The sequence below is a fragment of the Suncus etruscus genome, chromosome 11, assembly GCF_024139225.1.
Source record: "Suncus etruscus isolate mSunEtr1 chromosome 11, mSunEtr1.pri.cur, whole genome shotgun sequence".
Lineage (NCBI taxonomy): Eukaryota > Metazoa > Chordata > Mammalia > Eulipotyphla > Soricidae > Suncus > Suncus etruscus.
The window spans coordinates 19,112,630-19,138,024 of NC_064858.1; the positions used below are offsets into that span (position 1 = coordinate 19,112,630).

Genomic DNA, 25,395 nt, shown 5'->3' on the forward strand with positions numbered 1-25,395 from the left:
CGGGGCTGCTTCCAGTCCCTGCTTTTTCCTAGCTGGAGGGCTCAATGTGCTTTCCGTACGACAGCATGGCGGCCTCCAGAGAAACGGCAGGTTCCAGCCCCTACCTTTTCCTAGCTGGAAGGCTCATGTGCTTTCCGTACAACAGCATGGCGGCCTCCAGAGAGACGAGGCTGGTTCCAGCCCCTGACTTTTCCTAGCTGAAAGGCTCGTGCAGTTCCCGTACAACAATATGGCGGCCACCAGTGTGCGCGGCCATCGCTTTACGCCCCCGGAGCCGTAAATCACAGCAGCTGCCGCTTCCTCCAGTGACTTCTCCCGCCTCCCACCGATGGTCGTAAAAGGGTGAATGGAGAGCGAGTTGTTGGGGGGAGCGCGGGAGGACCGGGGCCGCGGAGCCCGAGTGGCGCAGCAAGTGGCTGCAGGGGGCGACGGTGGCGGGGAGTGGGGAGTGAGGTAGCTTTGGGGGGGTTATTGCAGCAGTGGCCGCCGGGGGGGGGGGTCCTGCAGGAAGTCAAGCTGCGGCCTGGTGGACGGGGCAGGGGCCCGGGGAGCCCCAAGGTGGGGTGCAGATGGATCTCAACCGCATCATCCAGGCGCTCAAGGGCACCATCGACCCCAAGCTGCGCATCGCGGCCGAGAACGAGCTCAACCAGGTGCGGGAAGGACCGTGCAAGGCTGTGAGGTTCTGCCTGCCCCTGCCCCTGCTGGCCCGACTCTCCACGCCCTCCCCCTGCAGGCCTCCTCCTCCTCCTCCTCCTGGCCTGCCTCTCCCCCTGCAGGCCTGCTCTCTTCCTTGCACCCCCACCCCCAAATCCCTCCTTCTCTTCCCCTGCAGTTCCAGCCCTTCCCCTAGACTCTCTACCCCACCCCCTAGCTTCTTCTGGACCACCTCCCCCAGGATCTCCCAACCCCCCCATCCAGTAACTCCCACCCCTCCCCTGCTGCTTGGGGTTTCCCCGTTTTCTCTCCACCCATTCTGGTCTCCCCCATCTGTGACTGCCTCCTGATAGACGTGTGTATACATGTGTCCATGCATATGGGTGTCCTCACTTTAGGGATTGGGTTGGGAGGCATGACTTGAGTCAGCTCAGGTTCTTGGGCCCCCTAGGGTGTGGTGGGGGGGACCCCCCCCCCAGGATTGCAGCCTGTGGCTCACTGGGGGTGGGACATGGGTGAGCTGGGATTGGGGACATTCCAGGGGCTGCAGGAAGGACTATGGCAGGTTGCAGTCTGTTCTTAGGGTTCGTAGGCCCTAAAGGGGTTTGGGTAAGTGTGAGGCGGGTGATACCTACTCTTGGAATGTCTTCCTATGGTGGAGATGAGCCCTGAAAGTGGGTGTCAGGAGTAAGTCTTGCTGTTGCAAGACATTGACTTGGCCTGTTGCCTCCTTTTCAGAAAGAGGCTTGGTGCCCTCTCCCCTAGACATGCCATCTTCTTCTAAAGAAAGGCCTTCCTCATCACCTTCGTGGGAGTGGCCCTGGGACATTGGCTGGAATGGCCTCCTCATGGGATGGCTCTGTCAGCGTATCCCTCTCCTTTGCCCTTTGTGCCTTGTCAGCCCTGTACATGGGAAGTGGAGTGCGGTGGGTAGGTGGATGTGCCGCAGGCAGAGCTTCCCATTTTTCTTCAGGGTCTCTCAGGTCAAGTCTTTTGGGGTATATGCTCAGCATGTAGAACTCTGGTCAGTGCCCCCTGGCTCTCAAGCTCTCGCCATGTGACCACCAGCCCTGTGGCTTCTTCCTGGTAGCAAGGCCGCTGCCTGAGCCATGAGTTGTGTATACACTTGCTAAGCTTCCTTTTTCACCAGCAACCACCCCAAGCATGGTGTGCCGTGACTCAGAGTAGATCTGGTTGTACTTTCGGGTCCTGAGTGGGGTACCAGGGACCAGTGGTGACCAGTTTGCACCTTGAGATCTAGAGCTTGACATTATACCAGTCCTCTGCATGACAGTCCTCTTTCTAGCCTTGGTTCCAGCAGGTTCCCAACTTCCGTTTGTCAGTAGAGACCTGTGGCATGGTGCAGGGATTGGCCTGCCCCATCTCACCCAGAACAGGTTTTTGGGATCCCGACCATTTACTCTGTGGATGCTGGCAGGCTGGAAGGAAGATCTTTCTCCTCATTGTCATCTCCATGCATCTGGTTCTTCCATTTTCTGGCTTCTTGAAGCACCTACCTGGGCCATATGCAGGAGCTGATTCAGGACTCGGTTCCCTTAGTGCTTATGCCAGTGGGGAACAGACAACACAAATAGTCACAGTGGGGATACAGCAGTGGTGTAGGGCTCTGTGGAAAGTGACCCTAGGAACGAACAGAGGAACCAGAGTCCAGGGCTGAGTTCTGCAGGTATGGGGAAGTGGGCCATGGCAGAGATCGGGTCACGTTTCAAGGGTCCCTGCGAATTATGGCCACAGCTCAAAAAGTGAGTCTGTCCTAGAAAAGCCTCACATAAGTGAGTGGCCTCAGGGGTTCAGTGGCAGGTGCCATCGAATGGCTTTTGTTGGAAACTTGAAGTCCCATATAGGCACAGTGTTGATGAGTGCTGAGGAAGTCAGGTGTAACAGCATCAGAGATCCCTGAGAGACTGAACTGGAAGACCGAGTGACTCAGAGTTCACAAAGAGACAAGAGGAGGCAGAGGGGTGAGAGAAGCAGACAGTCACGAAAGGAGAATTTCCTAGAGGTGTGTGATGGGAGCTGTGAGCAAAGAGAAGCAGGACCAGATCTACTCCTTCCCAGCGGAAGGAGTTGGGGCTGTGAACCTGGAGTTAGTCCCTGGCCGTTGCACTGTATAGGCTGTGGCCCTGGAAGCCCCGAGTACCAAGTACTTGGGTTCCTAGTATTTTGAGCCCCATGAGCACTGTCTGGGAATCCCCCTCTCCACCATTAGAGGTCGGAGTCTAAACACAAAGTTATTTAGTATTTACCCAAAGAAAGGGTCTGAAAGAAGTGATTTGCCAGTCTTATTAGAACTAGACATGGAAATTGCCTTCCATCCCTGTCCATGGCTCCGGGCTGGCCCATATATGGGAAGGTTCGTCTCAACAGTTACGAACTTGAGTTAATTTGTAAGTCTGCTGTAGATTGATTTAAGGTTTGGGTGAGATCCAGGGACTTTTTTTGTTTTGTTTTAGTCACCCCCAATACTTGGGGTGTCTTCTGGAGGTGCCTTGGGGAGGGCGTGCAGAGGGCATTGCCCGGGAAACCTTGTCATAGCAAAGAGCAAGATTGCTTAGAATTTCGCAGAGGTTTTGGGGGGGCTGAGGCTCCATCTCTGCATGCCTTGGTGCAGGAATCAAGCTTAGATCTCATGTGGAGGAAGCCTGTGTTCTGCCTCTGTGCCATCTTCCTAGCCCCTACCCATGTGGAATGAAAAAATCCTTAGAGCGGACTTGCACGCTCGGGTTCCTGGGAGGAGGCAAGGCCGCAGGCTGGGCTTCAAGAATGTTACAAATATTTCTGGGCTTATTTGCCAGCATAGTACAGTGTAAGCTCTGCCGTGAGATAGGCCCAGTGCAAGATAGTGCATCTTGAGGAGACACAGCAATTTGGGGGCCTTTCTTAGCCCCTCAAGTATGTCTGCAGGGTAGAAGGAGTGTCTAGGCAGCAGGTAGGCCCGAAATTCCTAACTGTGCTCCTGGAACTTACTAAGCGTAAAACAGGTAATTGACTTGCAAAGGACTATGGAATAAGAGTTTGTGGAAGAAAGCAAAGAGCCAAAACCTGGAAAATGGTCCTTTTATTTTGCCTGGCAGATTTCACTTTAAAAGTTTTTCTTTTCTTTGAACAGTTAAGCGTTCAGTAATGGGTGACAACAGTTGCCTTATTTTATGGAATATTTTTTTTGTAATTTCAGTCCTACAAGATAATCAATTTTGCTCCCAGTTTACTTCGGATCATAGTCTCTGACCATGTGGAATTCCCAGTTCGCCAGGCAGGTGAGTTGTTTTATAACTATCCTATATGACATATAGCTATACATTTTTTGATCTGGGGACCACACTGGGCGATGCGCTTGTCTCACTCCTAGTTCTGTGTGCAGAGGTTATTACTGGTGGTGCTCAACTCTGGAATGGTAGGGATTGAATTGGGATCAGCCACATGCAAGGCAAGATCCTTGTTCTTTGTAGCATTTCGCTAGCCACTGAGCTGTCCTTGGACTGATGTAAGACCATTTAATGAAAGATGGTTTCTAATTTTCTGATTTCTATCAGTTACCTGCTTTTGTTTCTGCCTGGCTGTCTTCCTTCCTTCTTTTTAAAAATTTATTTATTTTCTCTAAGAGTTGGAAAGAGAGAGGAAGTGAACTTCAGGGTTATAGTCCAGTTCTTTGTAGGATTTTGAGATTAACTCCAGCTTCCTAGAGTACTTTGAGGAAGCTCATCTGGTAAAACATTGGAATTCTTCTGTTTTTGTTTTGGGGGACACACCTGCCATGCTCTGGGATTATTTCTGTCTCTGCACTCAAGAATTATTCTGGCGATGTTTGGGTGCTGGAATTGAACCCCAGTCAGCCATGCGCAAGGCAAGCACCCTACCTACTATACTAGCTTTCTGCCCTCCATTATTTTGTTTTTGTTTTTGTTTATTTTGGGGATTACTCCTGGCGATATGTAGAGTTTACTCTTGACTCACCATTCCCCTTCCTAACACAAGAGAACAGTCTCAATATATTAAAATTACACTCTGGAACTACTCCTGACAGTGCTCAGGGAACCATGAAGATGCTGAAGGTTGAACTTAGGTCAGCCATGTGCAAGGCAAGCACCTTAGCTACTATATTATTGCTCTAGCTTTGGAGTTCTATTTAAGGAATTCCTTGTCTTATGCTCAGAACCAGGAATTCATATACAGGTATCTGGCTTTTCTTGAGGGGTGGGGGATTAGGCCACACCCAGCTGCACTCGGGTTATTCAGAAATTGTTCCTGGCAGGCTCAGGGGACCATATGGGATGCCAGGAATTGAACTTGGACTGGCCGAGTGCAAGATAGGTAGGAAACCCTACCTGCTGTGCTTTCACACTGGCTCCTGATATGTGACTTTTTTTTTTTTTTTTTTTTTGGTTTTTGGGCCACATCCGGTGACGCTCAGGGGTTACTCCTGGCTATGCGCTCAGAAGTCGCTCCTGGCTTGGGGGACCATATGGGATGCTGGGGGATCGAACCGCAGTCCATCCAAGGCTAGCGCAGGCAAGGCAGGCACCTTACCTCTAATGCCACCGCCCGGCCCCCGTATGTGACTTCTTGACCTTTCCCAGGTCTGAGTAATGACGAGAAGGCCCCCCCCCCTGCTTTAGGTGAAACAGTACCACTTGGGAATACTGTTCTGACTTCATGGCATGGAGCCTCCATGAGTCAAGACTGGTGTTTTCTCTCTGCGGTGGGACAACCCCACTTTGGTTCTGGGTTCAGAGTATACCAGGAGCGAGGCCCCCTCTTGGGAACCATGTGCTCTGCCACTCCTTCTGAACATGCTGGTGCTGGTAGCTTTGAGTGGTGAGCCATGGCTTTGCTACTGAACGTGACTTTCCTGGGGAGAATTCAAATGCTTTTGGGGTATGATCCAGTTGATTGTTTCTGCAAAGAACTCCCTTCCTGACCTGCAGACCTTAGGAGAGGTTTCTTGTGTAGGCTCTGTGCTGGGAGCTTGAGGAGCTCTGACCCCTGTCCCCAATAGTCTGTACTATGGGGCCAGTGTCACATGATGCTCATGACAGGGTTCAATCTCCCTGTGCTGCTCCATTCTCTTGCTTTCTGCTCCCCAGCCGCCATCTACCTGAAGAACATGGTGACGCAGTACTGGCCAGACCGTGAGCCACCCCCAGGAGAAGTGCTGTTTCCCTTCAACATCCATGAGAACGACCGCCAACAGATACGGGACAACATTGTGGAGGGCATCATCCGCTCACCCGACCTGGTGAGGTACGGCCTGGGGCCTCATGTGGTGGCTTATGAAATGGAGGTCGGGGGCGGGCAGGGTGCAGACTCTGGGTACAGGGTAGTGCTGCTTTATGGTTTGGCCTTGGTCTCACCATACTCCTTCTTCACTCATGGTTTTCCTCCTGACTATGCTAGGTAGCCCCGGCCCTTTCCTGCCACCCTAGCCTGGCAGCCAGCAGAGCCACCTGCAGTGCTTGAGGGGCCATGTGGTAGCTCTGTGCTGGAAAAGGGGACATTTGGCAGGGTGGGAGTTCCTGCAACATGCGAGGCAAGTGCCTCAGCCCTGTGCTGTCTCTTTAACTCTGTCTTTTCACATCTGTCTTTGGAAATGGCCCCTGGCTTCCTTCTCACACTCAGCACAGCTCAAGTGTTTTAGGAGCCTTTGGCAGGTCAAGTCAGGTCAGGGTTTGGCTGTGGGAAACGCTCCCCCATGGGGAAGGCCCCTCGACCTCGCTTTAGCCCCATCCTGCTTATTGTCCAATTGAAACGGTGCAGGATTTCATTAGAGGTACTCTGAGAACCCACACACAGAATAAATACAGCAAGTTGGGATCTTGGATGCTCTGAGACTCTTCACTGTCTGGACTTTGGAGAACTTTTCTTTCTTTTTTTTTTAATTTGTCACCACACTCGGTGACAGGCTATGCACTCAGAAATTGCTCCTGGCTTGCGGGACCATATGGGACGCCGGGGATCGAACCAGGTCTGTCCTGGGTTAGCTGCATGCAAGGCAAAGACCCTATCACTAGTGCCACCACACGGGCCCTTCTCACTGATTCTTTTTTCTTTGGGTATTTTGGGTCACACCTGGTAATGCTTGGGTTATTTCTGGCTCTGTGCTTAGAAATCGCTCCTGGCTTGGGGGACCATATGGGACACTGGGGGATCGAACTGTGGCCCATCCTGGGTCAGCCGCATGCAAGGCCAACACCGTACTGCTGTGCCATTGCTCCGTCCCCTGGAGAACTTTTCTATATTTCACAGAGTGGTGTTGAGGCTGAGGTTTTATTCATTGTAGGTCAGGAGACTTCTTGGTGACACTGCTTTCTTGCTTCTGACATAGCTGAATTGGGGGGTAAGGGGGAGGTCAGTGCTTGCGGCAGCTCCAGCCCTTTCAAGGACGGTGTTAGCAGTCTCTTAAATGCAAATGTGTCTCTAGATTTTGGACCTTTCCCTCTGCCTTGTAGAGTCCAGCTGACAATGTGCCTCCGTGCCATCATCAAACACGATTTCCCTGGCCACTGGCCGGCAGTTGTGGACAAAATCGACTATTACTTGCAGTCCCAGAGCAGTGGGAGCTGGCTTGGCAGTCTGCTGTGCCTCTACCAGCTGGTAAAGACATATGAGTAAGTGTCGCTGCTGGTTGCAGGGAATCCCATGTCACCAGGGCCTGCACATCAGCTCAGTGTGGGAAATACTGAGTTAAATACAATTAGATGTACCTGTTCTGTTCACTTTGTTTTATAGAGTTTTAAAACATACTTTTTTTTAAAATTTACTGTTGGACTCTTCCCTGGAGAGCAATGACTTTTTTTTTCCTGTGCATTTGCTCACGTAGATATAAAAAAGCAGAGGAGAGGGAGCCTCTGATAGCAGCCATGCAGATATTCCTGCCTCGGATTCAGCAACAGATTGTGCAGCTTCTGCCCGATTCCTCTCATTATTCTGTGTTACTGCAGAAGCAGATTCTGAAAATCTTTTATGCACTTGTTCAGGTGAGTGTTGATTGCTGAAAGCATACAAGGATCTTCATTTCTTCCTGATACATGCAAAGTGCTCAGTAAAATCAGTTGTTGTAAAATGCTAGTATGTATTTTCCATACATATCAGTTCTAGAGAGAGGGTCAGTGCCTGGCATTGAATGCTTCTTACGTGTGTGTGCTGTCACTCAGCAGGGTTTGCTAGTGCCCATGAGTAGGCCTGACCATTGAGTCCTCTTGCCTGGACAGCCATATCTCCCTGGGTGGGCCTGAGGCCTTCTGAGTACTGCTTGAGAGGCCTCCAACCCCCAGAAATCCTCACGAAGAGAGCAGCTTCCAGAAATAACCTGGTCATTCTCAGAGCAGTCTTGCATAGCTCAGCTGCAGGCTACCATTTGTCTACCATTTTCATGCTTGTGTTTGAGCAAAACCATCTCTTCTCAGTGTGTCTCCATCCCACCCTCCTGCAGAGGTGCCTCTCAGTGTAGCTTCACCCCTTTCCCTCTCACCTCTGAAGCTTCCACCTCGCTTTTCTCCACCTCACCTCTGCAGTCTCGCCCCATATCTGCTCCCTTCACTTCTGCAGCCTCACCCTGCATCTACCTCCTCTCACCTCTTGTAGCTTCCCCCTGTGCCTACTTTCTTTCCTCTGCAGTGATCCCTCAGACGACTTTGCTGAGCCATACCCCTAGTCTGGTCTCATTATGCATGCCACTTCTCCAGAACTTTCCTCAACACCCCTAGCTCAGAGACCAGCTTCTTGGGTGCTTTGTGGGTGGGGCCCATCTTATCCCCACTGGCAATTCTGGATTTGGTGTCTTTGTCCAGCATGGGGTTTTTTTTTTCAAGCCGTAATGTACGCTCTAGGAGGACAGAGACAATCACTTGCCATTCTATGATAGTATGAGGCAGTTTGGGTCCTTGGTGCAGGGGTTATGAGTAGTGTGGGCACCAGAGTGGAATGGGGCAGTGTCCTTACACTGGTGCTGAGGGGATATTGGACAAAGGCTGTGAGATGGAGGTGTCTGGAATAGCCCCCTGAATGCTCACTACAAGCCAGGTGGGTTCTGTGAGGCTGGGAGCTGTTTTCTCAGCTGGCTACAAGGCTGTGGAGAGGTTTGTCAGCTCATGTTATGGCTGCAAACGTAGGTCACCTAGATCAGACTTTGGTTGTTTTGTTTTTGTTTTGGGGCCATACTATTGGTGCTCAGGGTTTATTTCTGCTCCTCTGCTCAGGTATCACTCCTGGTGGGGGGCTGTATGGGATGCCAGGGATTGAACCTGAATTAGCCATGTGCCAGGCAAATGCCTTGCCTACTGTACTATCTCTCCAGCCCCTATATTAATTTCTTTAGAGGCCACTTCCAGCAGTGTTACATTTGCTGCATGGGGACCATGCAGCGCTAGGAAATAGATCAGGTCCTCTGCTGGTGAAACATATTTTGATGCTCAGAAGGGTGAATGGCAGCAGCCACAGTTGTTCTCTGAAAGCTCCTGATGGAGAAAGCTGACCTTACAGCAGAACTGGGAAGCAGCCCCAAGCATGTGTGCAGTTGGATGGGAGAGGTGAGGTTCCAGGCTGGGTCAGAAGAAATGGCTACTTTGTCGGTGCAGCATTAGCCGTACCCTCTGACCTGGAACCCGAAGCAGGCACGGGCAGGCACTGACACCGCTGTTTCTGTTTCCAGTATGCTCTGCCTCTGCAGCTGGTGAGTAACCAGACCATGACTGCGTGGATGGAGATCTTCCGCACCATCATCGACAGGACGGTCCCTCCTGTAAGACAGGGCTTCTGTTCCCGAGAGACTGGGGAAACGGGTCTGGATTGACAAAGAATCATGATTCCATTCTGCTGTCTGGGGAAAAAAATATTCGACTGAAAAGAAAAAAAACCAAGTATATTTTATTCAAAGCATGTACTCCGGCCTGTGGGGCTATTGGCTCTCTTGGATCCCCTGATTTATATGGGAACATGCTATCCTTTTTTTTTGGTGTATAACTTGGACAGTGAAATTGAGGCTTAGTTTCATATACAAAAGTTTCATATACAACTTAGTGTACAGTTTAGTAAACTGGACAGACATACTTTGTAATGTCCTCAGATCAAAATGAAATCTCTGCCTTTCCAGAAAATTTTTCCAGGAAATGTGGTGGTTGGGATTCTGACATTCTCTTCTCTTCTCTGTGATTTTTGGAGCTGGGAGGTGCACACGAGGGTGGGGTGACACGCAGGGTCCACAGGATCTATTCTGCTCTCCGAGCTCTACGTCATGGCTCCAGGGAGTGAGCATGACCGGGTTTCACATGCCTGTATATCCGGCCTAGGCTCCTTGCGGCCACCCTCTTCTAGGTCATCACTGAGTGTTGTGTTTGTCCTTGCAGGAGACGCTGCAGCTAGATGAGGATGACCGGCCTGAGCTGGTCTGGTGGAAGTGTAAGAAGTGGGCCTTGCACATCGCAGCTCGCCTTTTTGAACGGTAACTGCTTGCGCTGCCGTGGCCATGGGCGGGCTGTGCTGTCTGTCACCCACTCTTCTTGGGGCCCCTCAGCCTGATAGCAGGTTCCCTGGGATTCAGCTTTGAGATCATAAACGGAGAGACACTCTCTGAATTTGCTTTGCCCCTCATAAAGGAAAGGGTAGACGGTATACTTTAGGGAAGGATATGAGTTTATGAGAAAGCGGGTAGCTGCATGTCACCTTAGAAGAGTCAGATTGATTTAGGCTGAAGAGATACCACAATAGTAGGATGTTTGCTTTGCATGCAGCCAACCTGGGATGGACCTGGGTTCAATTCCTGGCATCCCATAGGGTCCTCCGAGCCTGCCAGGAGCGATTTCCTAGCACAGAGCCAGGAATAATCTCTGAGCACCAGTGGTGTGGACCCCCCCAAAAAAGAAATTCAGATTGAATTTTATAGGCATTAGTGAGACAGTAGTCTCACATTAGATGAAGGGACCTTTGTAATATTTTCCTGTGGTAGTTAAGTACTGGAAACTGAGCTGCTCCCAGTGGCCTCAGATCTCGGGCAGGTCCTGGTACCCTGTGCTCAGACTGGGTGTGTGAATGCTGCTGCCTCTTGGTCACCTGCGTTCTGGAGCCACACTTGGGCCCTTTTGAATGCCAGGCACATGCTCCAGTCTTTGGTGTTCTTTGACACTTTGAATTTTTCCCTTTGATATTCTTTTTTTTTGGGAACACACCCAGCGTATTTATTGACTTTGGGGCCACAGCAGCAGTGTCCAGGGACCTTTTCAGTGCATTGCAGGGTTGGGGGTGGTTGATTTTTGGTGTTGGGGAACCATGTTTCACCAGGATCAAATTTGTGTCTCCTGCATGCAAAGCAGGTGTTCTGGCTGTCTCCCTGACCACTATGTATTTTTTTTTATTTCTGTATTTTTATTTTAGTGCTCTGCATTAACCTTTCTGTATTTTTTGTTTTATTTAAAAACTTTTTTCTTTTCTTTTTTTTTTTTTTTGGTTTTTGGGTCACACCCGGCAACGCTCAGGGGCTACTCCTGGCTCCACACTCAGAAATCACTTCTGGCAGGCTCAGGGGACCATATGGGATGCCGGGATTTGAACCACCGTCCTTCTGCATGCAAGGCAAACGCCCTATCTCCATGCTATCTCTCCGGCCCCATTTTTTGTTTTATTTCATCTCACTTGTCCTGTTAGGAAATCCTGCAGCTGGATGAGGATGACCAGCTCAGGCTGGTTTTCTCTTATTTTATCTTACTTAATTTTTCCAAGTTTTATCCTTCATTTATTTCATTTTGATTATCTAAATGATAAGAGAATATTCTATATTCAATTTTATTTATTTATTTATTTATTGGGCCACACCCGGCGGTGCTTAGGGGTTACTCTTGGCTATCTGCTCAGAAATTGCTCCTGGCAGGCACGGGGGAGCATTTGGGATGCTGGGATTTGAACCACCATCTATCTGCATGCAAGGCAAATGCCCTACTGCTGTGCTATCTCTCTGGCCCTTTGATTTTATTTTTAATATTTTTTGTATTTTTTTGTTTTTTGGGTCACACCTGGCAGCGCTCAGTCCTGGCTCTTTAGTCAGATATCACTCCTGGCAGGGTCAGGGGACCATATGGGATTTTGGGAATCGAACTGGGTTTTGGTGTTGGCTGCATGCAAGGCAGATGCCCTACCGCTGTGCTATTGCTCCAGCCCCTATTTTTTTGTTTTTGGGTCACACCCGGCAGCGCTCAGGGGTTATTCCTGGCTCTACACTTAGAAATTGCTCCTGGAAGGCTCAGGGGACCATATGGGGATGCCAGGATTAAAACCACCATCCTTCTGCATGCAAGGCAAATGTCCTGCCTCCGTGCTATCTCTTCCACCCATTCAACTCCTATTTTTTTTTTTTTTTTGCTTTTTGGGCCACACCCGGTGACGCTCAGGGGTTACTCCTGGCTATGCGCTCAGAAGTCGCTCCTGGCTTGGGGGACCATATGGGACGCCGGGGGATTGAACCACGGTCTGTCCAAGGCTAGCGCAGGCAGACAGACACCTTACCTCTAGCGCCACCGCCCGGCCCCCCATCTCCTATTTTTAATAATTAAATGTTAGTGGATATGGAGTACATGAGAGTCTAGCTCCCAGGCTCAGGGACCCCTGGGACCCTTTATCCGAAGTTCTGTGTTTCCAGGCAGTGGTGAAAGTACTGAGCCAGATGCCCTTTTGTGCCTAAGGCCAGTGTCCCTGGGCCTGGAGCCAGTGCTATGGGCATGGAGTCTGAGCTCTCTGAGGCTCAGGAATAGGGGCATGGATATCTTATTTTATTTTATTTTACTTTATTTTACTTTTTGCCGGGATGGGGGGCATCCCTGGCAATGCTCAGAAGTTACTCCTGGGGCCGGAGAGATAGCATGGAGGTAAGGCGTTTGCCTTTCATGCAGGAGGTCATCGGTTCGAATTCCGGCACCCCATATGGTCCCCCGTGCCTGCCAGGAGCAATTTCTGAGCCTGGAGCCAGGAATAACCCCTGCGCACTGCTGTGTGTGACCCAAAAACAAAAAAAAAAACAAAAAAAAAAACAAAAAAAAAGAAGTTACTTCTGGCTCTTTGCTCAGGAGTTACTTTTGGCAGTGCTTGGGGGACCATATGGGATGTTACGGATTGAAGTCAGCTTGGCCATATGCAAGGCAAGTGCCCTTCCCACTGTACTACCACTGGCCCTGGAGATGTGGTCAGCTCCAATGGAGATAGTTTTTTTTAAAGCCCCTCCACTTTGCTTTTGAACCTTACAATGTTTCTCTTTGTGTTTTAAGATATGGAAGCCCAGGAAATGTCACAAAAGAATACTTTGAATTTTCTGAATTCTTCTTGAAAACTTACGCTGTTGGGATTCAGCAGGTAATAAACTTAATGCTTTGTAAATAGAAGCCTGGTTGCCATTGAAAGTCACTATCATTTCTGTCTATTTAAAAATGACCTCTTAGGATTCTATGATAATATTTCTTTGGGCCTGTCTAAGGTTTCTTAAAGTTTTGTTTTGTTTTGGTCCACACCTGGCTGTGCTCAGGACTTAATTCTGGCTCTGTGCTCCAGGATCACTCCTGGAAGGGCTTAGGGGATCATATGGGGTACCAGGGATCAAACCTGGGTCAGCTGTGCAGGGTAAAAGCTCTAACTGATGTACTCTAACCGTTTCTTTGGCCCTTGCTTAAGCATTTATGTCAATGATTTATGTAATATGAGATGATTGGTTTCAAGATGAGATGAGTTTACAAGTTGAGATTAAGGGATAAGAATATGGCTCAGTGACTGAGTAATTATTTTGCATTTGTGAGGTCTTAGGTTCCATTCCTAGCAAAATGTGTAGCAAATACATACGCACACAAAATACATGATGGCAAATATATATACACACACACAAAATACATGTATGGCAGACACACACACCAAGAAGTTAGGAGTTTTACCTGAGAATTTACATATTTGGAGACTATTCTGTGTAGTGAAAATTAGGGTTTCTTTGTTTATTTTATTTTATTTTTGGGTTTTTGGGTCATATCACATTTCAGGGTTATTCCTGGTATTCCTGGCTCTACACTCAGAAATCGTTCCTGGCAGGCTCAGGGGACCATATGGGATGCCGGGATTCAAATCACTGTCCTTCTGCATGCATGGCAAATGCTTTACCTTCATGCTATCTCTTCAGCCCCCTGATTATTTTGTTTTTGGGCCATACTCGGTGATGCTCAGGGGTTACTCCTGGCTTTGCACTCAGAAATAGCTCCTAGGTCATCCTAGTCAGCCGATACTGCTGAGTCATTGCTCCGGCCCCCAAATTAGGGGTTTTTGAAAGATAGTCCCAAGTTTGTGTTACTGTTTGAAAACTACAAAGGGGAGGAGCCAGAGTGATAGCACAGTGGGTAGGGGATTTAAATGCCTTGTATGCGGCCAATCTGGGTTCAATCCATGATGTCCCCTATGGTTCCCTGAAGACCTGCCAGGAGTAATTTCTGAGCTCAGAGCCAGAAGTCATGCAGTAATGCCTGAACACTGTCAGGTGTGACCCTAAAACCAAATCCCTCCTCCCCAAAAAAGCTACAAAGGGGCAGAGAGATAGTACATGTTGGACAGGTAGTGTATTGGCTTTGCAGGCCACCAACTTGGGTTCAGTCCCAGCACTCTAGATGGTTTCATGAGCCCAACTGGGTCTGAACCCTCAGCATTGAGCAAGAAGTGTGCCCCCCAAACCAGACCAAACAACAAAAACCCCAAAACAAATTCCTATAAAGATAGTAAAGGATGAAGTATTTGCCTTTCATGAGGCCGACCCCAGATTAATCCCTGGCACTGTGTATGGTCCCCTGAATACTGCCAAGGTTCACTTCTGAGCAAGAGTCAGTAATAGTCCCTGAACACTGTTGAGTGTGGCCCAACAACCACATTGGGAGTTGTTTACTGTGCATTGTGGATTGACACCTGAATCTTTTTTATTTCATCAAGTAGCATTTATAATGACTTAGCCGTGGTCCTCTGACGTCCTCATTGCAACAGAGTTCAGTCAGATATACTAAACGATCATGATCAGAGATTGGTTCTAGGTGTTTTTGTAATTAAAAATTTATTTTTATTTTTTTAATTCTTTTCTTTTTTCTTTTTCTTTTTTCTTTTTCTTTTTTTTTTTTGGGGGACACACCCAGCGGTGCTCAGGGGTTACTCCTGGCTGTCTGCTCAGAAATAGCTCCTGGCAGGCACAGGGGACCATATGGGACACCGGGATTCGAACCAACCACCTTTGGTCCTGGATCGGCTGCTCGCAAGGCAAACGCCGCTGTGCTATCTCTCCGAGCCTTATTATTATTATTTTTTTAATTCTTTATGGGGTCATGCCTATTAATGCTTATGGGGGTGGAAACCCAGGACCTTATTATACATACAATTTGAGCTGCATACCCTGCCTTGGGTGTTTCTAGATCTTTCTAAATCTACTCATGGTAGTCTTTATTTTAATAATCACAGTTAAGTGCATTGGGTATGTCTTATTTGATGAGATACCTTCTTTTCTGGGTTGGGTTATTATTTGTCAGTTGTCACTTCTAAAAAGTACCTTGCAAGAATCCAGGAAAAGTTGGGCCAGAGACATAGTAAGTGGGGAAGGTGCTTTCTTTACACATATCTTGCCTGGGTTTGATTCCCTGGCACTGCATGTGGTCCTGTGAGTACCCTGGGTGTGACCCAACAACTAAAGCATACAGGAAAAGTATGGTTTCTAATTTTTATGATTATTCTGTTGGCCAGGAGGTATCCTAGAGGATGCTAGTGAGTAATGAATAAAATAAACTCTGAGCTGCTCCCTATGGGCTGGGACGAATCCTTTGCGCATGAATACATGTCTCTGTACACATTGAAATATTGTACCATGTCCCATTTGAGCCTTGGTGGTTTCACATGTGTTCCTGGGGATCATTAATTCTCTTTCCCCCCTATTCTGGGGACACAATTCCTACTGCAGTGCCGTGTGTTCCTGAACTCACATGTCCTGACCTGAGCTTGTGTTCAGGGTTTCTGAACTGCATGTTTAAGAACCATGGGGTTGATTTAGCAGTGTAGCTTGGAGCTTGGCACAGTGCAGGTCTGTGGAACTTTATGGCTGTACTCTCTGCTGTCCTTATAACCCTTTTCTGTCCTTCTCTGGCTGTCATTGGCCCAGTGACTAGGACCTGTGTTGATTACTCATGTCCAGAGCTTCTGTAGACTGAATCCTGGCCACATGCTCTGTGTCTCTTCACCCACCCTTACTGCTTTAAACAGATCTTGACTCTGTGGAGACTGGAATGGAGCAGGATGGAGCAGAGATTTCTGTGGGCTGCTCCCATGGTGGGACCCAGAGTTCTAGTCTGCATAGGTTTCACTCCCACATGGGCTCTGTGTCTAGATTGTGGGTCAGGGCGATGCCACCTGCACCTCTCACTGTGTCTCTGTCACCCACAGGTTCTGTTGAAGATCCTGGACCAGTACAGACAGAAGGAATATGTGGCCCCCCGCGTGCTCCAGCAGGCGCTCAACTTCCTCAACCAGGGTGTGGTGCACCCTGTGACCTGGAAGCACATGAAGCCACACATGCAGGCAGGTTGTGGGTCAGATGTGCTCTGCCTTACAGAGCATCAGTTTCTCCTTTGGCATCAACTTTGTCCCCCAGGCTTTCTCAACTTATCTGGAGCCAGAGCTTTGGGGATAGGCACAAAGCCTGGCAGCTGGCTTTTAGCTGAATGAGCAAGCAGGGTTTGTTTGTTTGTTTATTTATTTATTCAATCATTCATTTATTTGGTTTTTGAATCACACCTGGCAGGGCTTACTCCTAGCTTTATACACAGGAATCACTCCTGGTGGGCTCGGTGGACTGTAGTAAGGTATGCCAGGGATCAAATCTGGGTGTGTAAAGCAAGCATCCTACCTATTGTATTAATACTCTGGCCCTGCAAGCAGGGTTTTAATGCTTTGATTATTTATTTATTTATTTATTTATTTATTTATTTATTTATTTATTTATTTATTGTTTTTTTCCTGCCACACCGGTGATGTACAGGGGTTACTCCTGGCTATGCGCTCAGAAATCGCTCCTGGCTTGGGGGATCATATGGAACGTTGGGGGAATCGACCCCCGTCCTAGGCTAGCGCATGTAAGGCCAATAGATACCTTACAGATCTCGCCACCACTCCGGCCTCTTTTGATTATTTTTTGATTGTTAAGTTCTGTGGTATAAGCTGACTTTTTCCTTATTAAACACTTGTTTTCTAAAGAGTCAAATTTTGCATTGTTACTTAAATACACAGGAGAATGGGAACTTATGAGTCATTAAGTTTGGGATACATATAGTATCTTGCATATAGTTTGGGATTGTTCGAAGGGATTGCCAATGACAGCTTATTTTCAAATAGTGAATTTGAAATTCCATAAATTCCAAGATGGTATCTAAAAAGGAAGATGAGTTCTTGCATTTTCTGCTTGGCATCTAGATGGATCTATTTCACTCTGGTTCAAGTCATCATAGCCTAGTCGAACTCTGGGGCCTTCTACTTGGTCCATTAGCATTTGCTAGTATTCACTGAGTCACCTCTGAATCAGATAGTGATCACAGCTGCGTATGGGCAGGTACTTATTTCATGGACTGTTCCTGTGATCGCAGTTGTTTTGTTTGAGGCTCTTGGCCTTATTTTTATGACTGTAGGAACTAGATTACAGTCTTGTCCAACCCTTTCTCTGACAACAATAATATGATTTGCAAAAGCTAGAAGGGGCGAGCATCCTTTCCCCACCCGTTAGTAGCAGAACCAGTGCTCATGGAGCATTAGCATTGGGTACAGAGGCTCTTAGAAGGGATCCCCCACCCAGGTACAGACAGGGACATTAGGTTCTAAAAGGTGGAGGAAGAAAAGAATATTATTGTTACATTGACAAAGTGGAAAGCTAAAGTGTTGGCATTAAGAAATAAAATAGCCAGTGTTGGACTTGATACTTTTTTCTCTCTTGTTGAGAATCCAGGATTTCACTGACTGTTGATAAAAAACTTCCCTGGCTCCAAGTGGCCGCTGAGCATGGCATTCTTAGATCACTGCCATGCTGCTGTCAGCCTCTCCGGGGCTGTACCATCATGTGCCATCATTGTGCATACCCAAATGATGTTCCTGCCATCATAAGGGGGAGCGCCTATGCCCACTTGTGTCTGCTTTCTTGTCTTAGAGCATCTCCGAGGATGTGATCTTCTCCGTGATGTGTTATAAAGATGAGGACGAAGAGCTATGGCAGGAAGACCCCTACGAGTACATCCGGATGAAATTCGGTAATGGAGCATGTGTGCATGGGGGAAGCCATGCTCTGGCCTGAGTTCCGGGGCCCTGGGCAAGAGCCTTGGAGTGGGGAGAAGGAAGGTTGGGGCTTGGTCCCGCCGTGTCTCTTCAGGGTGGGTTCTGCCCTTTTGGTCTTTGGGGCTCCACTAGAGTGGATGGTCCAGGTAGGGGTGAGTAGACCTGCACATTCAAGCAATCTCTGGTTCAGATTGCTCCTCATCTGAGGACTGTTTGGGGTCCCTGTTCTGTTTTCATATGGGGACTTAGTGTTCTCGGGAACCCCATCTCTGGTCCCCTTTTATCTGGGCTCCCGTGGCAACATTGTAGTGGGAAGGTCCCCCTAAGATTATTCCCTGCATCCCCAATCTGAGAGAATCACTTTCTGACCTTTTAAGCCCAGTCAGGTGTCATTTGTATGTCTGCATTTCTCTGTCTTGTCTTCTTTCCTGTTTGCTTTGCTTTGAAATCATGTTTTAGCACCTCTGCAACCTGGCCTCGCCCATATCTGCTTTCCACAGATGTTGAGGTGAATATTAGAGGAACATGGAGCCTGGCGAATTGTTTTGGCCCCCTTTGCCCCTTGGGTGCTGGTGTGTGTGGGTTTTGGGTCTTCGTGGTCAGGGTGTAATGCAGGAGGTAGGTAAGGATCTCCTAGGCATGCAGTGCAGGGAATGCAAATGCACATGGAATCCCGTCTCTCAGGTTTCACTGCTGTGTCTACCCAGCAGTTCTGCTCCCGGCACAGCTGGTCATTTTGCTGTGGCTTGGACAGCAGTAGGGTTAACCCATCTAACTCCTTCCTCAGCTTTCAGCTCATCTGTGAGAGATGAGGCTTTTTGAAGCCTGTGGTTTCACTTCTTTAGTCTCAGTAAGATTGTGCCTGAGTTTTTAGTATCATTTATAGCTGTGCCAGTCTCTTGTTAGAATTTATATCTCGGGCCGAAGTGGTAGCACGGAGATACGCTGTTTGCCTTGCACACGGCCATCCTGGGACCAACCCAGGTTCAATCCCTGGCATCCCATATGTCCCCCGAGCCTGCCAGGAGCAATTTCTGAGCACAGAGCCAGGAGTATCCCCTGAGCACTGCCACTGGGTGTGCCCCCCAAAAGAATTTATTTCTCACTTCTTTGAAGGGCATTTTATTAGCTTCTGACTCCAACCCACAAAGACCAGCAGAGATGAGTTAGTAATGCAAGAACAGGGAAGTTAATAACCAGCATGCTGGGGCCGCAACTCTCCCAGGTGGCGACTCCTCAGATGGGAGTTGCAAGCCCTTTCAGAGGGTCTAGGGCTTCAAGCCAGGGGTAAAACTACATTCTTAGTACATGTTGCATCAGCCAGGTTTAAACTGTTTGGCTGAAGTAGTAGTGGAGGGGCTCGGTGCCCGCTGGATACCCACAACCTTGGTGTGCAGTTATAAGATTTATTGCCCTCAGGCCCCATGTGCTTCTATTTTATCTAACTCCTGATACATGACCTTGAAGTTCCTGGAACTGGCTGTCTGGGCCTAGTCCCTCTTTTGTCAGGCCAAGCCTGATATGGCAGTCCTTATGTCTAAAGCAGAAACAAAACGGCAGCAGTTAATTCTTTTTTTTTTTTTTTTTTTTTTTTTTTTTTTTTGGTTTTTGGGCCACACCCGGCGTCGCTCAGGGGTTACTCCTGGCTGTCTGCTCAGAAATAGCTCCTGGCAGGCACGGGGGACCATATGGGACACCGGGGTTTGAACCAACCACCTTTGGTCCTGGATCGGCTGCTTGCAAGGCAAACGCCGCTGTGCTATCTCCGAAATTCTAAACTTACATTCCCTTCTAACAGTTTTATATGGTAAGATCTTTTTCTGTCATGGTCTGTCTCCTATGTAAAAGGAGCAGGGCTTCCACCTGTGTCTCACCTAAGGTGATTGCAGGAGAGAGGCAGGTGCTTCCATTGCTCACATTGTCTGTCTCTGGGGACAGAACGTTTCTATCAGATGGCTTGGCCTGACCTGGTGGTCATGTTTCTGTCTGTGCTGAGATGCTGAGTGTGCCGGTTGAGTGAGGATAAGTACCCGGCTGCTGATTCATCACTCAGCCTCCCTGAAACAGAGAGAAGGAAGTAGAAAGTCTAAACAGGCCAATCACAAGTAAGAAAGTTGAAACAGTAATTAAGAATCTCCCTAAGAACAAAATTCCTGCTCTGGATAAGTTCACTTTTTTTTTTTTTCGTTGGGTCACACCCAATGTTGCTCAGGGGTTATTCCTGACTCTGTGCTCAAAAGTCTCTCCTTGGGGGACTTGGGGCCATATGGGATGCTGGAATTTGAACCGGGGATTTTCCTGTGTTGGCCTCGTGCAAGGCAAACATCTTACTGCCGGAGTCATAGGACAGCAGTAGGCCGTTTGCCTTGCATGCAGCTGACTGAGGACAAACAATGGTTCGAATCCCTGCATCGTATATGGTCCTCTGAGCCTGCCAGGAGCGATTTCTGAGCCAGGAGTAATCCCTGAATGCCGCTGTGTGTGACCCAAAAACCAAATATCGAAAGAAATTTTTTTTTAACTTTTGTTTTGGAGGGGCTAGAGCAATAGTACAGTGGATAAGGCAGTTGCCTTGCATACAAGTGACCCCTGTTCAATCCCTTGCACCCCCAGTACTCCCCAGAGCCTGCTAGGAATAATTTCTGAGCACAGAGTCAGGAGTAAGTCCAGACTATCACATGTGTGACCCCAAAACAACAAAAAGATAAACTTTTTTTGAAGTAAAACAAATTTATTTGGAATAAAGGGAGGGAAGGAGAGAGGTCGATAGAGATCTGTGTTCATGAGCAAACATGGGCTTCTCTTGGAAAAAAGGGAAGTCTGCATCCCAGAATGAGTAAGTACACCCTCAAGTAAGAAAATTTCAGTTGCAGGTGGAGACAGCCAAGTGCCCTGGTATGAGGTAAAACACTTCCAGTTATCTGTATAGCAGGTCCCTCTCACACAGATGGCTTTTGTGAATGTCTTGTGAAGGATCTACCTTGAGACAAGGGAGCCTATATCATTGTGGTTGCTATGACGTCTGGCTGGGAACTCGAGTGTTGGTGCTTCACTCACAGGCCTCTCCTCTCACTGCAGATATTTTTGAAGATTATGCTTCCCCCACCACTGCTGCCCAGACTCTCCTCTACACGGCTGCAAAGAAGAGGAAAGAGGTGACTCAGGAATATGCGAGACCCATGGGCTGGGCCGGGTCCATGTGTTGTGATCCCCTAATACTGGAGGACTTTCTGTTATTGATCAGTTAATCTGACTGATCTTGTCAGGGAAGAGGGGCACTGGCTTTCTTCATTATAAATGCTCAGTAAAACTTTACATGGAGCAAGGACTCAAACAATTCTTTTGCTTCTTTAGGTGTTGCCGAAAATGATGGCATTCTGCTACCAAATTCTCACTGACCCAAACTTTGACCCAAGGAAGAAAGATGGGGCCTTGCACGTGATTGGCTCCCTAGCGGATATTTTATTGAAGGTGAAGCTCCTCAGATTTTATTCTGGTTAATAAAACTGCAGCTCCAGCTGCAGGAACGTAAGACAAGAAGCTGCAATTGAGCCAGGACTAGGGGCTGTTTTGAATATGTGTGTCCACTGTAATTGCTTTTTTGTTTCATTTGCTTTTGGGCCATACCTGGTGGTACTTAGGACTTACTACTAGTTCAGTGCTCAAGGATTACTCCTGGTAATCCTTGGAGGATTGGGTGTGCCAGGGATTGAATCTGGTTGGCCACATGCAAAGCAAGTGCTATACCTGCTGTGCTCAATCACTCCGGGCACTATAACCACTCTTTGGCATGGCCAGGTTTGGAGCCCAGACCTACCTCATGAGTGCAGGATATTCTCTTCCAGCAAAGTCATCCTAGCCCAGACATTAGGCTCTGCTGGTTATTTTCTTGGCTTTTGGGTCACACCCCATTGTGCTGGGGCATTGCCTGTGGATGTTCGGTACACCCAGTTGTTTTCAGGGTACGGTTCACTGGTACTTGGTATTTTTTTTTTTTTGGTTTTTGGTTTTTGGTCACACCCAGCAGCGCTCAGGGGTTACTCTTGGCTCTACGCTCAGAAATCGCTCCTGGCAGGCTTGGGGGACCATATGGGATGCCGGGGATTCGAACCACCATCCTTCTGCATGCAAGGCAAACACTCTACCTCCATGCTATCTCTCTGCCGCAGTACTTGGTGTTCTTAGCTCTTCTCTGGGGTACTGCTTGCTGATGTTTGTTGTTCTTAGCTGTATTTGGAAGTACTGCTCCTATATGCAGGGTATTCCCAGCTGTACTCAGGAGACATTGTGCAGTACCTGGATTGACCCCAGGGCTCCCACATCCTTCCCCTCCTTGAGCTATTTCCTTAGCCCTTGAATGTCCAACTGTTTAAAGAAAAGATTCACTGAGCTGATACCATCATGAAAGATGCCAGCATTCCTCCTCTGGCCACAGAAGATTTTTCGTCTGTCCCTTTGTTCGTGTGGAATTGACTATCACCCGTGTCTGTTTCTCTTGTCAATATGGAGCTGAGTGAGTATCTTCAGCTCCTTTTTATTTTTTTATTTATTTTTTATTTTTGGATCACACCTGGTGGTGCTCAGGGTTACTCCTGGCTCTGTGCTCAGAAATGCTCCTGTCTGGCTCTGGGAACCATATGGGATGCTGGGGTTCGAACAACCTTTTGTCTTGGGTCGGCTGTGTGCAAGGCAAATGCCCTATCACTGTACTCTCTCTCTGGCTCCATCAGCTCCTTTTTATTTGTAAGTCTGCAGCTGACTGTCATCCATGTCTGTTCCTTTGTCAGTACGGTACTGACCGTCCAGAAAGACATGGAATGATGCAGTGTTTTATCCCTTATGGTACTCAGGGAGTCTGGGTGCCACTCCTGGTGGTGTTTGGCCAACCAGCTGGGGAGTTCCATGCTCAAACCAGACAGTGCTGGATGTCTTCAGTGCTATACCTGGTGGTGTTGCCCCCAAACATCTTGTGATGCCTGGAATGGAATCTGGGTCTTGGTGCAAGTAAAGCCTCTACCCTGACTCCTGCTCTATCTCTCTGACCCTCTTTTAGTTTCTTCTTGTTTTTTTTTTTTTTTAATTAAAAAATTATTTATGGGGCCGGCGTGGTGGCGCTAGAGGTAAGGTGTCTGCCTTGCCAGCGCTAGCCTAGAACGGCGGTTTGATCCCCCGGCGTCCCATATGGTCCCCCAAGCCAGGAGCGACTTCTGAGCGCATAGACAGGAGTAACCCCTGAGCGTCACCGGGTGTGGCCCAAAAAAAACACACACACACAAAAAAAATTATTTATTTAAAGAGCATGTATTACATAGCTAATCTAGTTGATCCATAATACATTTGAGGGCCCGGAGAGATAGCACAGCGGCGTTTGCCTTGCAAGCAGCCGCTCCAGGACCTAAGGTGGTTGGTTCGAATCCCGGTGTCCCATATGGTCCCCCGTGCCTGCCAGGAGCTATTTCTGAGCAGACAGCCAGGAGTAACCCCTGAGCGACGCCGGGTGTGGCCCAAAAACAAAAAAAACCAAAACAAACAAACAAAAAAAAACCAACAAAAAAACATAATACATTTGTTTCCAGGTAGTGTGAGCTAAATTATGAAAAAGAAAATAAAAGGAAAGAAAGAAAAAAGAAGGAAGAAAAAGGAAGTACAGTAACAAGAAAATTTGTGAAAATTATTGTGTCTCCAATGAGGTCATTAAGTCATTGTCAGAAGGTTTAGTAATTTTTTTTTGTTTGTTTGTTTTTTGGGTCAGACCCAGCAGTGCTCAGGGGTTACTCCTGGCTCCACACTCAGAAATCACCCTGGCAGGCTCTGGGGACCATATGGGATGCTGGGATTCAAACCAATGACCTTTGCATGAAAGGCAAATGCCTTACCTCCATGCTATCTCTCCAGCCCCAGGTTTAGTAATTTTTATTGCTAGTTGGCCATTCTGTTATTTCATTTGTTTTTGAATATTAGGTTGCTTTAGATACACATTGGCATCTAAATTGGTGTGTTTCTATGGAATCGACTATTAAAAATGGAGTTGTCATGTGGCTGCAAATGTGTTCACTTAGTCCAGGAATTTCAAGCACTATTGCTGAAACCGCGACTCTAAAAAGGGTCTTGGTGATACCAGTCCAAATATCAGTATACTTGGAATTTGGTCAGATTGATATTCCTGCAGAGAACCTTAGAGCAGTGGTGAAGCAGGGCCATTGGAGAAGCATTAATTGTGAGTGGTGGGTGCAGCAGACATGCCTTTGGCAGGGCAGGGACTTGGCATGCTTTCTCCCCCAAGATTGCCAGCTTTCAGCTGTGCGGCCTGTATACCCATAATTTTTTTACATCTTGGTTTACATTTTTTTTGAGAGTAGAGTGGGTCTATGGAGTTGACTGGCCAGGTGCAGACATGGCAATTATATATGTGGGTATGGTTTCAGCTGCCTTGATTTTTGGGGAGGGGGGCACATCCAGTGAAGCTTAAGGACTACTTCTGACTCTGCACAGGGATCTCACTTCCTTTTTTTGGTGGTGGTGGTGGTGGTGGTGGTGGTAGGTTTATGCCTGGCGGCACTCGGGTTACTCTTGGCTCTGTGCTCAGAAGTCACTCCTGGCAGGCTCTGGAGACTATATGGGATGCTGGGAATTGAACCAGAGTTCATCCGGGATTGGCTATGTGCAAAGCAAACACCCTACCACTGTGCTATTGCTCCGGCCCCTCAGAGATCACTTCTTTTTTTTTGGGTCACACCCAGCTCTATGCTCAGAAAACGCTTCTGGCAGGCTCAGGGGACCATATGGGACGCTGGGATTCGAACCACTGACATTCTGCATGAAAGGCAAACGCCTTACCTTTATGCTATCTCTCTGGCCCCAGAGATCACTTCTGATGGTGCACGGGAACCTTATAGGATGTCAGGGATCAAACCAGTCAGTTGTGTGCAAAGCAGACATACTAATGTACTATACTATTGCTCTGGCCTCTGACTTGTTGCTTGTTTCTGTTTTGGGGCCATATGAGGTAGTATTCAGGGCTAGACCTTGTGTAATGGTCAGGGGTCACTTCCGGCAGTGATTGCCGTCTGAGAAGGTGCCAGGCATCAAACCTGGGCTCTTGTGTGCAATGTCTGCACACAAGATACCTAGGCTATCTTCCTAGCTCTTGCTTAATATGATTTGAGACATGCAGTTATATCACTGAGTTGTTAATACAAAGTTATTGAGTGTGAGTCTTGGAAACTGCTGGTAGGAGTGATTTGTGCATATAAATGACACACTAACACTGAATTTCTGTTTCTTCACAGAAGAGTTTATTCAAGGACCAGATGGAGCTGCTCCTGCAGAATCACGTCTTCCCATTAGTGTTGTCTGACCTGGGCTATCTTAGAGCTAGAGTGAGTTTTCCAGGATACATTTTTTTCTGTTTGCTTGGTTTTG

At 48.0% G+C, this 25,395-nt stretch overlaps 1 protein-coding gene across 1 annotated transcript in view; it reads left to right on the top strand.

Annotated features, from left to right (window-relative positions):
• The first annotated feature begins 472 nt into the window (after positions 1–472).
• Positions 473–25,395, top strand: part of IPO8 (importin 8) — a 57,078-nt gene continuing 32,155 nt past the window's right edge. Inside the window, exons 1-13 of the mRNA XM_049783880.1 lie at positions 473–653; positions 3,854–3,935; positions 5,763–5,919; positions 7,125–7,283; positions 7,496–7,652; positions 9,326–9,415; positions 10,020–10,114; positions 12,924–13,008; positions 16,099–16,233; positions 17,849–17,948; positions 21,052–21,128; positions 21,328–21,444; positions 25,263–25,352. Of these exons, the coding sequence (XP_049639837.1) occupies positions 570–653; positions 3,854–3,935; positions 5,763–5,919; positions 7,125–7,283; positions 7,496–7,652; positions 9,326–9,415; positions 10,020–10,114; positions 12,924–13,008; positions 16,099–16,233; positions 17,849–17,948; positions 21,052–21,128; positions 21,328–21,444; positions 25,263–25,352 (1,428 nt within the window). The 5' untranslated portion in view covers positions 473–569. The remainder of the gene's footprint in view (positions 654–3,853; positions 3,936–5,762; positions 5,920–7,124; positions 7,284–7,495; positions 7,653–9,325; positions 9,416–10,019; positions 10,115–12,923; positions 13,009–16,098; positions 16,234–17,848; positions 17,949–21,051; positions 21,129–21,327; positions 21,445–25,262; positions 25,353–25,395) is intronic.